The following is a 12,159-nucleotide window of genomic DNA, read 5'->3' as shown; positions in this document are numbered from 1 at the left end:
GAAATCCACAGCTAAAATATTTTTTTCAAAAAAACTGTATTTGTGTCTAAAAAAACAAATTATTGCTGTGGATTTCACACCTGATGATGATTGTTTGTGTTGCAGTCGAAACGTGGTGATAATTTTTATTATTTTATTATTTCCCTTCAACGTGACTTTACCGACAGAACCAAGAATATAATAATATTGTTCAAATTAATCTGATTCTGCGGGCCATAACGCGGCGCGAGGTTTAATGCTGCTGCTGCTCTGTGAGGAGGGCGAGTTAAGCCATTCGATGCTGAAACTACCACGCATGAAGGTCTCAAGGCGAGCTGCTGGTCACACACTGCGGGCGAAACGAGTCGAGGCTGAGCCTCGATCGTCACATTGCACTGCACGAGCGCCCCACTCGTCCACAGAGCTCTCGGGTACAACAACGATCGTGTCAACCCCGGGCTGTGGAATCTACAGCCCGTGACCTCGCCTGACACGGCCTCGTGACCTCACATGACCCCGTCACCTCGCCTGACACGGCCCCGTGACCTCACCTCACACGACCCCGTGACCTCACCTCACACGGCCCCGTGACCTCACCTCACGGCCCCGTGACCTCACACGACCCCGTGACCTCACACGACCCCGTGACCTCACCTCACACGACACCGTGACCTCACCTCACACGACACCGTGACTTCACCTCACACGGCCCCGCGACCCTCGTCCACATGAGGCCTACCAACTTAGAAGCGTTTCTCCATCACGGATCGCATCTTAGCCACATTAATGAGCTGGTCGAGGCGAGATGGTATTTTGGACCTGCTAACAGCATTGTGATTCTAATATTAGCTCGCTCGCTCACTCACTCGTGGCACTGCAAGGCCGCCTCGAGATTTGCTCGACGCTCAAGTTATGTCGCACACTATTATTAGAGAACGCGAATGCTAATGTGCGTTTGTTATCGTGGTGAGCGATAGCGTAGCGCAGGGGTCGGGAACCTTTTTGACTGGGAGAGCCATAAAAGCCAAATATTTCTAAATATATTTCATTGAGAGCCATATAGTATTTTTTAACGTATAATAAATTAAATATGTCTTACTTCTAATGCGACTTCTGGTGCTGCATGGTTTTGCTGATGGCCTTGTAGTCTGGTTCATACGTGGTGAGGTTGAGCTTCATGCAGGCGTGACCCGTGAAATTTATCTTCAAAACTAATTTCTCTTTACTTAAAAATGACACAGTATTATTAAATAATATCACAAGTATTTTAAAATCAGTTCCAAACTGATTTTTTTTTTCCAACTCAATTGTCTGGGAGCCATATGCCCTCACTGGAAGAGCCATATATGGCTCGCGAGCCATAGGTTCCCGACCGCTCGCGTAGCGGTTAGCGCTACGAACCCAGTTCGATTCCTGCTCATGGTCAACGCCAGTGACGATTATCTGAACCAGTCCCTGGGCTTCCCCCCCCCCCCATGGTCGACTCAGCCTCAAATAAGTGCCTCGTTGTGATGTTTACACGTCAACACAAAGGCTGCGGGACGCGGTGCTGGCCGCCCACCTCCTCGTGTGCCGTGCTTCAAAGGTGCTCGCGGACAGCACTTTCCCCAATATTCTGCTGAGGCTATACGGGGGATCTTTGTCTTTGTGCGGCTGTGGAGTCTCTGCGAGCCTCAGTTGCCGTCGATGTCTAGGAGCCTCTTTGTGATGTAATGGGTCTCTGCAAGCACACGAGGTGGACTAATAGGGTACGAAGGGTGAATATTTTTCGACGATATTGGAAAGTCCCATTGAGCCCCCGGTATTTCAACGTTTCCACCCCCCCCCCCCAACAACACACACACAGACAGGCACACACACAACAAACACACAAAGCCACGTCAAGCGTTTACAGACCGCTGGAGCAAGTGCTGTTTGCGAGCACCTAAGATACTCGTCGGAAACGTGGTCACCCATTTTGATAGCCGCGCTGCCTGAAATCGAACGCGTGCGGCTGCATAGCCGCTCGCCAACAGCACTTCCCCCGAGAGTCTGCTCGAGGCTACGCGTGCGATCTTTTGCTTTCGCCTTCACAGGATCCGTCCCGGCAGCGTCATCAGCTCCTTCTCGTCCTCGTCCTCGTCGCACCCAGACCCCACGTGGTCCTTGCTCGCCACCCCGGGACCCTCGCCGGGCTCCGTTTGAATCGGCGTGGCTCGCAGGGGGACCTCCTGGGCCGGGGGGCACCTCGCCTCGGGGGTCCCCTCGCGGTCCCCGCGGCCGCCGCGCGCGCACATCTTGAACCTCCAGGACAGTCCCCCCGAGCCGGTCCCCCCTCCCCGCAGCAGCGCCCCCCTGCGCAGGAGGATGTAGACCCACGGGTCGAGGATCTGGCTGAGAGACGCGAGGCGCACGGCCAACAGCTCCTTGGCGCAGCGGTGCGGGGAGTGGTCCTTGCCGCCCGGGGGAGACACAAGCTTGGCCGTCATCACCACCTGGAGCAGCGGAGGGGGAGGAGGATCAGTTAGACATTGAGGAGGTGGTGATGTGACACATGGAGGAGGAAGAGCAGTGAGACATTGAGGAGGTGGTGATGTGACACATGGAGGAGGAGGATCAGTGAGACATTGAGGAGGTGGTGATGTGACACATGGAGGAGGAGGATCAGTGAGACATTGAGGAGGTGGTGATGTGACACATGGAGGAGGAAGAGCAGTGAGACATTGAGGAGGTGGTGATGTGACACATGGAGGAGGAGGAGGAGGATCAGTGAGACATTGAGGAGGTGGTGATGTGACACATGGAGGAGGAGGAGGATCAGTGAGACATTGAGGAGGTGGTGATGTGACACATGGAGGAGGAGGAGGATCAGTGAGTCATTGAGGAGGTGGTGATGTGACACATGGAGGAGGAGGAGGATCAGTGAGACATTGTGGAGGTGGTGATGTGACACATGGAGGAGGAGGAGGATCAGTGAGTCATTGAGGAGGTGGTGATGTGACACATGGAGGAGGAGGAGGATCAGTGAGTCATTGAGGAGGTGGTGATGTGAGAACATGGAGATTGAGGATGAAGAGGAGTGATGCTCGACACGTCCCCTGCCCAGGCCCGCCGCACTCGCCGTGACGCTCTCCACTCCGCCTCGGTCCCCAGCGAGCGCTCAGCTCGCATCCCCCCCCCCCCAACTCGGACCTCTGCTGACCGCAATTAGCGCTTCAGATGCCCCCCCACCATCCCCCCAAAGGAACGCTCAGGGAGCGGGGAGGGGGCGAGAGGATGAGCGGGGGCCGTTGACAGGAGCCTCTTTAAAACACCGCAGCTGCTGGGCGCAGCCGCCAATGTGTTGTAACGCAAAGCCATTATCTTCTTGGTTCTTTCGGTAAAGTCACGTAGAAGGGAAATAATAAAATAATAAAAATAAAACATAATACAATAATTCTCACGACGTTTCGGCCACAACGCAAGCAGCCGTCCTCAGGTGAAGACCAGGTCTGTCGGGGAGACAGCGTCTGAATGGCACTTTTTCCGACAGACCTGGTCTGCACCTGAGGACGGCTGCTTGCGTTGTGGCCGAAACGTCGTGAGAATTATTGTATTATGTTTTATTTTTATTATTTTATTATTTCCCTTCTACGTGACTTTACCGAAAGAACCAAGAAGATAAATCCCTGCAGTCACGAAAGCTTTAAATCGAAAAAAAGTGTAACTTGTTAATTAGTTTGTTACGAGAATATTCGATTTTCTGCAACAAAAAATATACACCAATACATTGAATGCAACATTAAAAATTTTCCCATTACATTTAATTTGTATTAACCCGTCATTTGACGGGCAATTACACTAGTAAATAAATAACAAATACGTAAGATAATGCACGGTAGTGGCTGAGCATACTGCACGGATGAACGTGAACACTGCAACGGGTGGGAACGAGTCCCTGGCACATGGCATGCGGTGGCACAGGAGTGTGAATTCTAGATTCGAAGCTTTCGTGACTGCAAGGATTCACACTCTTAAGTTTTTTCGGTGAAGTCACGTAGGTGAAAAATTTAATTAAAATTAATAAAAGTAAATAAAAATCACGACGTTTCGGAGGCAACACAAGCTTCCGTCTTCAGGTGGAACCGTCACAGCACGATAGCTGTATCAAGTGAGAGAAATTCCAAGAACACAGTCCTTGTATATATACTGGTTGAGGGTGGGAGGAGCCATTGTGAGGTTCGGTGCGGCTGAAGCACGCTGCAAGGAATGAGCCTTTAAATTTCGATTTAAAGCTTTCGTGACTGCAGGGATTCATCTTCTTGGTTCTTTCGGTAAAGTCACGTAGAAGGGAAGTAATAAAATAATAAAAATAAAACATAATAAAATAAAATAATTATTGTTTTATTTGTATTATTGTATTACTTCCCTTCTACGTGACTTTACCGAAAGAACCAAGAAGATGAATGAGCCTTTGTTGTGTAGACTGGTTGAAATGGGAGGTTCCAAGAGTTGTTAAGGTGCAGCTGATGTAAAGGTGTGGATGCTGCCGCACCGAACCTCACAATGGCTCCTCCCACCCTCAACCAGTATATATATACAAGGACTGTTTTCTTGAAATTTCTCTCACTTGATACAGCAAGCGTGCTGTGACGGTTCCACCTGAAGACGGAAGCTTGTGTTGCCTCCGAAACGTCGTGATTTTTTATTTTACTTTTATTAATTTTATTTTTTTACCTACGTGACTTTACCGAAAAAACCTCAGAGCGTGGGAGCGTGAAGTTCACGCGAAAAGTGACTGCGGCGGGTAGCGGATAAGAGAACGACGAAGAAACGACTGGACCGCTGGTTGCAGCCAGGGTCAGCTTCCCCCAGTAGCGGGGTGACCGGAGCTTCGGTTCAACTGGGTCTGTCCAGGTAGGCGACCCAGAAGAACAGAACATTATCCGCACTCGTGCATCCCGAATATCTGCATCACCACCACCACCACCACCACGACCATCGCCGCCACCTACACCACCACCACGACCATCGCCGCCACCAACAGCACCACCACCACGACCATCGCCACCACCACCACCACCACGACCATCGCCACCACCACCACCATGACCATTGCCGCCGCCGCCAGCAGCGCCACCACCACCACCACGACCATCGCCGCCACCACCAGTAGCAGCAGCAGCACCACCACCACGACCATCGCCGCCACCAGCAGCACCACCACCATGACCATCGCCACCACCACCACCACGACCATCGCCACCACCACCACCACCACGACCATAGCCGCCACCAGCAGCAGCAGCACCACCACCACCACGACCATCGCCGCCACCACCAGCAGCAGCAGCAGCAGCACCACCACCACCACGACCATCGCCGCCGCCACTAGCACCACCACCACCACGACCACCACCACCGCCACCACCACCAGCATCATCACCACCACCACCACGACCATCGCCGCCAGCACCACCACCGCCACCACGACCATCGCCGCCACCACCACCACCACGACCACCACCACCAGCAGCACCACCACCAGCACCCCGATACTTTGCCCACCCGCCCCGATCACTCACCAGCAGTGGTCCCCAGCAGGCCCACAGCACGGCCGAGATCCCCATGAGCTGCAGGACCGCCTCGGACCTGGGCCCCCCGAGGCATCTCTGACCTCCGCACTGAGTCTTCTCATGCTGCTGATTCTGCTGCTGCTGCTGGTGACGGCGATGCTGTATCCACGACTTGACCACGAAGGTGAGCGTGGAGGCGTTGCAGGCCGTGGTCACGAGCAGGGAGCAGAGTCCCGTGAGCGAGAAGGCGAGGGGCACGGCGGCGGCTGTGAGCGAGCCGGGGGCGCCCGTGCTCAGGAAGCACCACGTGTCAGGCCACTGCAGCACGTAGCGGCCCACGCCTAGCGGCACGGAGCAGCACGGGAACACCACCAACATCGCAATCATCATCACCACCACCATCATCACCAACATCGCAATCATCATCATCATCACCACTACATTCATCATCACCACCACCATCACCAACATCGCAATCATCATCACCACCACCACCATCACCAACTTCACCAACATCGCAATCATCATCGCCACCACCACCACCACCAACACCACCATCGCCAACATCGCAATCATTATCACCACCACCATCACTAACATCGCAATCATCACCACCACCACCAACATCGCAATCATCGCCACCGCCACCACCACCACCAACATCGCAATCATCATCACCATCACCACCACCAACATCGCAATCATCGCCACCACCACCACCACCAACATCGCAATCATCGCCACCACCACCACCACCAACATCGCAATCATCATCGCCACCACCACCGTCGTCGTCGTCACCGCCACCAAGACAATCACCGCCATCGTCACCATCGTCACCACCATGATCATGACCACCATTATCATCATCATCATCGCCACCACAATCACCACCACCACCATCACCAACATCGCAATCATCGCCACCACCACCGTCGTCGTCACTGCCACCAAGACAATCACCACCATCAAGACAATCACCACCATCGTCACCATCGTCACCACAATCATCACCACCACTACCATCATCACCATCACCACCATCACCACCACCACGATCATGACCACCACCATTATCATCATCACCACCACCAACATCATCCCCATCACTGCAATCACCACCATCGTCACCACCATCATTATTAGCCATGTGCTGGATGAAGGCTTCTCTACCATTACCAACACGAGTCAAGATCTATCTACTGCTCAATAATGACTTTGCCATAACCAACAGTCACTTTGCCATAATCATTAGTAGCCATGGCCTATCCATTACTGGAATCATGTTAAGACGGTGGCCTTAAAAGAATATATATATATAAAATAGACGTTTCGGGCAATGACCATTCTTAAAAGCACGACGTTATTAGTTGTTTATGTGAGTTCACGCACCTCGCATCATTTTTGTTTTACTCGCAAAACTCAATCCCGGAGGCAATTCGCTGCCTGCTACGACTTACTCGTTCCTCCACAGAAAAAACAACGAAACCCCGCAAAGTATTCTACTAAACACATCCCAGCAGAGTTATATTAAACACATCCTATCAGAGTTCTAAACACAACTCAGCAGAGTTCTAAACACAACCCAGCAGAGTTCTATTATACACAACCCAGCAGAGTTCTAAACACAACTCAGCAGAGTTCTAAACACAACCCAGCAGAGTTCTATTAAACACATCCTATCAGAGTTCTAAACACAACTCAGCAGAGTTCTAAACACAACCCAGCAGAGTTCTAAACACAACCCAGCAGAGTTATATTATACACAACCCAGCAGAGTTCTAAACACAACTCAGCAAAGTTCTAAACACAACCCAGCAGAGTTCTATTAAACACATCCTATCAGAGTTCTAAATACAACTCAGCAGAGTTCTAAACACAACACAGCAGAGTTCTAAACACAACCCAGCAGAGTTCTAAACACAACCCAGCAGAGTTTTAAACACAACCCAGCAGAGTTCTATTATACACAACCCAGCAGAGTTCTAAACACAACTCAGCAGAGTTCTAAACACAACCCAGCAGAGTTCTATTAAACACATCCTATCACAGTTCTAAACACAACTCAGCAGAGTTCTAAACACAACTCAGCAGAGTTCTAAACACAACCCAGCAGAGTTCTAAACACAACCCAGCAGAGTTTTAAACACAACCCAGCAGAGTTCTAAACACAACCCATCAGAGTTCTAAACTCAACCCAGCAGAGTTCTAAACACAACCCAGCAGAGTTCTAAACACATCCCAGCAGAGTTCTAAACACAACCCAGCAGAGTTCTAAACACAACCCAGCAGAGTTCTAAACACAACCCAGCAGAGTTCTAAACACAACCCAGCAGAGTTCTAAACACAACCCAGCAGAGTTCTAAACACAACCCAGCAGAGTTCTAAACACAACCCAGCAGAGTTCTAAACACAACCCAGCAGAGTTCTAAACACAACCCAGCAGAGTTCTAAACACAACCCAGCAGAGTTCTAAACACAACCCAGCAGAGTTCTAAACACAACCCATCAGAGTTCTAAACTCAACCCAGCAGAGTTCTAAACACAACCCATCAGAGTTCTAAACACAACTCATCAGAGTTCTAAACACAACTCATCAGAGTTCTAAACACAACCCATCAGAGTTCTAAACACAACCCAGCAGAGTTCTAAACACAACTCATCAGAGTTCTAAACACAACCCATCAGAGTTCTAAACACAACCCAGCAGAGTTCTAAACACATCCCATCAGAGTTCTAAACACAGCTCATCAGAGTTCTAAACTCAACCCAGCAGAGTTCTAAACACAACCCATCAGAGTTCTAAACACATCCCATCAGAGTTCTAAACACAACCCACCAGAGTTCTAAACACAACACATCAGAGTTCTAAACACAACACATCAGAGTTCTAAACACAACCCCCAGCAGAGTTCTAAACACAACTCAGCAGAGTTCTAAACACAACCCCCAGCAGAGTTCTAAACACAACCCAGCAGAGTTCTAAACACAACCCCCAGCAGAGTTCTAAACACAACTCAGCAGAGTTCTAAACACAACTCATCAGAGTTCTAAACACAACCCATCAGAGTTCTAAACACAACCCAGCAGAGTTCTAAACACAACTCATCAGAGTTCTAAACACAACACATCAGAGTTCTAAACACAACCCATCAGAGTTCTAAACACAGCAGAGTTCTAAACACAACCCATCAGAGTTCTAAACACAACCCATCAGAGTTCTAAACACAACTCATCAGAGTTCTAAACACAACCCCCAGCAGAGTTCTAAACACAACTCAGCAGAGTTCTAAACACAACTCATCAGAGTTCTAAACACAACCCATCAGAGTTCTAAACACAACCCAGCAGAGTTCTAAACACAACTCATCAGAGTTCTAAACACAACCCAGCAGAGTTCTAAACACAACACATCAGAGTTCTAAACACAACCCAGCAGAGTTCTAAACACAACTCATCAGAGTTCTAAACACAGCAGAGTTCTAAACACAACCCATCAGAGTTTTAAACACAACCCATCAGAGTTCTAAACACAACTCATGAGAGTTCTCAACACAAAAGCCATGAGAGTTCTAAACACAACCCAGCAGAGTTCTAAACACATCTCATCAGAGTTCTAAACACAACCCATCAGAGTTCTAAACACAACTCATCAGAGTTCTAAACACAACCCAGCAGAGTTCTAAACACAACCCCCAGCAGAGTTCTAAACACAACTCAGCAGAGTTCTAAACACAACACATCAGAGTTCTAAACACAACCCAGCAGAGTTCTAAACACAACCCATCAGAGTTCTAAACACAACTCATCAGAGTTCTCAACACAAAACCCATCAGAGTTCTAAACACAACCCAGCAACAACAAAACACCTCTGGACCATCTTCTTGGTTCTTTCGGTAAAGTCACGTAGAAGGGAAATAATAAAATAAAACATAATAAAATAATTCTCACGACGTTTCGGCTACAACGCAAGCATCCGTCCTCAGGTGAAGAATCAAAATGTAACCTCTGGACCAGTTCCAAGATTGAGCGTCGCATCGGCAATCTGCAGGCTCGCTTGCAACCGATCGATGGTGGGTGAGAACTGCAGATGCCAAGAAGCGAGCACCCCCCCCCACCGCCAACCCCCACTCTGTGTGCGATGTGGATCCCACGTCGAATGAACGAAGAGGAAAAATCGCCGGCGTCGTTTTTGTGGCACAACAAGCAGCGAAGTGAAATGAGCGTTCGGCGGAGGAGGAGGGGATACGTGAAGAAGGCGTTTGTCTTTCCCTCTGTTGTGAAATTGACTCAGCCCATCATCCCCAAAGGGTCGATACAAATGTGGGGGAGACAACGGCGGGTAACAGGTGCTTGTACGCTCTCTTCATTTAGAGGTTTACCTGGCCCGTAGTGGGCTCCACACTTGATTTGTTTAATATGTTGATGTTAGGACACGTAATGATCGTACCGAACGTGTGTCGTCAGAAACCCTCCACCACCCAACGCAGCGAATCGGGAGATCGTTTTTCGCCATACCACCAACAACACCAACAACAGCACCACCACCACCAACAACAGCACCAGCACCCACCACCAGCACCACCACCACCACCAACAGCACCACCAACACCAGCACCACCCACAGCACCACCCACAGCACCACCACCACCCACAGCACCACCACCAGCACCACCCACAGCACCACCACGCGCCTTTACCCAGGAGCGGCAGCGCAGAGAAGACGAGTGCTGCCACCCACACGGTGCCCGCCACCGCTGCGGCGAGGCGCGTGGTGACCCACCGCTTGTAGGCGTACGGCCTCCGCACGGCCACGTTGCGCTCCAGTGCCATCGCGCACGCGAACAGCAGCGGGCACAGCCCGAACGCCACCATGCAGAAGCCGAAGTAGTCGCAGAGGCGTCCAGAGGCGTCCAGGGCGTGCCACGAGCCGCCCGCGTACGCGGCGATGACGACCGGCGTGGTGCTGAGCTTGCCCAGGAGATCCGTGAGCACCAGGGCACCCACGAGGATGAGGAAGGGTCTCTTGCGCGCGCTCTGTCGACGGGGGTACGCGCGTCGGATCAGTGCGAGCGCGATGGCGTTGCCGGTCACGCCGGCTACCATCATGAGCGCCGGGTACATGACCTGTACGCAGGAACCTCCTCCGACGACGCCGCTACCGGCGCGGCTACCGCCGTCGCAACCCTGAGTCCGGGTGGCGTTGTGCGGAGCGCCAGGTGGAGTGTGGCTCCAGTTGGGGGAGGAGGAGGAGGAGGGGTGGAGGTCGACAGCATCGGCGGCGTGAGCGTGGTCACACATTGAGAGGAGCACGTGGCGGTGGTCGGGGTGAGGAGCGGTGGTTGCTGTGGTTGTGGTGAGTTTGATAGTTTGTTGTTCAATCTGGTGATGGTTGTTGGTGGTGGTGGTGGAGTGGATGATGATTGTTATCGGGTGTATTGTTGTGTTGATGGTGGTGGTGGTATGGTTATGGTTGTGGTTGTTGGTGGTGGTGGTATGGTTGTGGTTGTTGGTGGTGGCTGTAAGACGTCGCAATGCAGCGCGCAGCACGAGTCGCGCACTGTGGTTGCAATGCGCGGTGCTTCTCGAGATTTTATCAACGCCCGCCACTCCACTCCCTCCCTCCCTCCCTGCTACCTCCCTCCCTCCCTCCCCCCATCACCACCACCACCCTCACTCCACTCTCCCTCCAACACCAACACCACCCCCACCGTTCGCCACTCAGTCACGGCGACGTCACAACGGCGCCTGTGCCAGGCCAGGTGCACTTTGAGGCTGCCACGTGAAGTGTTGAAGTGTTCGCTGACAGGAGGTCTCGGGAGAGACCCAGCTGACTGACATGACTGGTGGATGAGCCAGCTGTACCCCCCCCCCCACACTGTGCCAACTCGCTGCATTTTAGCCGCCTCCCCCATCACCCCCATCACCACCCCAACTCCACTCTTCCTCCTCCCACGCCCATCAGCACCCCCATCACCACAACATCACCACCCCCATCACCCACACCATCACCACCCCCATCACCACACCATCACCACCCCCATCACCACAACATCACCACCCCCATCACCACAACATCACCACCCCCATCACCACAACATCACCACCCCCATCACCACACCATCACCCCCATCACCACAACATCACCACCCCCATCATCTACACCATCACCACCCCCATCACCACAACATCACCACCCCCATCACCACAACATCACCCCCATCACCACACCATCACCACCCCCATCACCACACCATCACCACCCCCATCACCACAACATCACCACCCCCATCACCACAACATCACCCCCATCACCACACCATCACCACCCCCATCATCCACAACATCACCACCCCCATCATCTACAACATCACCACCCCCATCACCACAACATCACCACCCCCATCACCCACACCATCACCACCCCCATCATCTACACCATCACCACCCCCATCATCCACACCATCATCACCCCCATCACCACAACATCACCACCCCCATCACCCACACCATCACCACCCCCATCATCTACACCATCACCACCCCCATCATCCACACCATCATCACCCCCATCACCACAACATCACCACCCCCATCACCCACACCATCACCACCCCCATCGCCACAACATCACCCCCATCACCAC

At 51.9% G+C, this 12,159-nt stretch overlaps 1 protein-coding gene across 1 annotated transcript; it reads right to left on the bottom strand.

Moving 5' to 3' along the window:
* Positions 1-1,819: 1,819 nt before the first annotated feature.
* Positions 1,820-11,114, bottom strand: LOC144947595 (prostaglandin E2 receptor EP3 subtype-like). Its single transcript, XM_078876806.1, has 3 exons — positions 10,214-11,114; positions 5,523-5,854; positions 1,820-2,453 (listed from the first exon to the last, which is right to left on the bottom strand). Exons 1-3 carry the CDS (start codon positions 10,812-10,814, stop codon positions 2,049-2,051), a joined length of 1,338 nt encoding a protein of 445 aa, XP_078732932.1. The 5' UTR covers positions 10,815-11,114; the 3' UTR covers positions 1,820-2,048.
* Between the last annotated feature and the right edge of the window lie 1,045 nt (positions 11,115-12,159).

This window comes from Lampetra fluviatilis, chromosome 46 (genome assembly GCF_964198595.1).
Source record: "Lampetra fluviatilis chromosome 46, kcLamFluv1.1, whole genome shotgun sequence".
Taxonomy (NCBI): domain Eukaryota; kingdom Metazoa; phylum Chordata; class Hyperoartia; order Petromyzontiformes; family Petromyzontidae; genus Lampetra; species Lampetra fluviatilis.
This window is presented reverse-complemented; position numbering and strand designations above follow the sequence as displayed.

Excerpts from the sequence above, each read along its gene's own strand:
- LOC144947595 (XM_078876806.1), bottom strand. The coding sequence starts at position 10,814 with ATGTGTGACCACGCTCACGCCGCCGATGCTGTCGACCTCCACCCCTCC. Across the intron at positions 5,855-10,213 it reads CTCTGCGCTGCCGCTCCTGG|GCGTGGGCCGCTACGTGCTG; the intron begins GTAAAGGCGCGT and ends CCGTGCCGCTAG. Across the intron at positions 2,454-5,522 it reads CCTGCTGGGGACCACTGCTG|GTGGTGATGACGGCCAAGCT; the intron begins GTGAGTGATCGG and ends CCGCTGCTCCAG.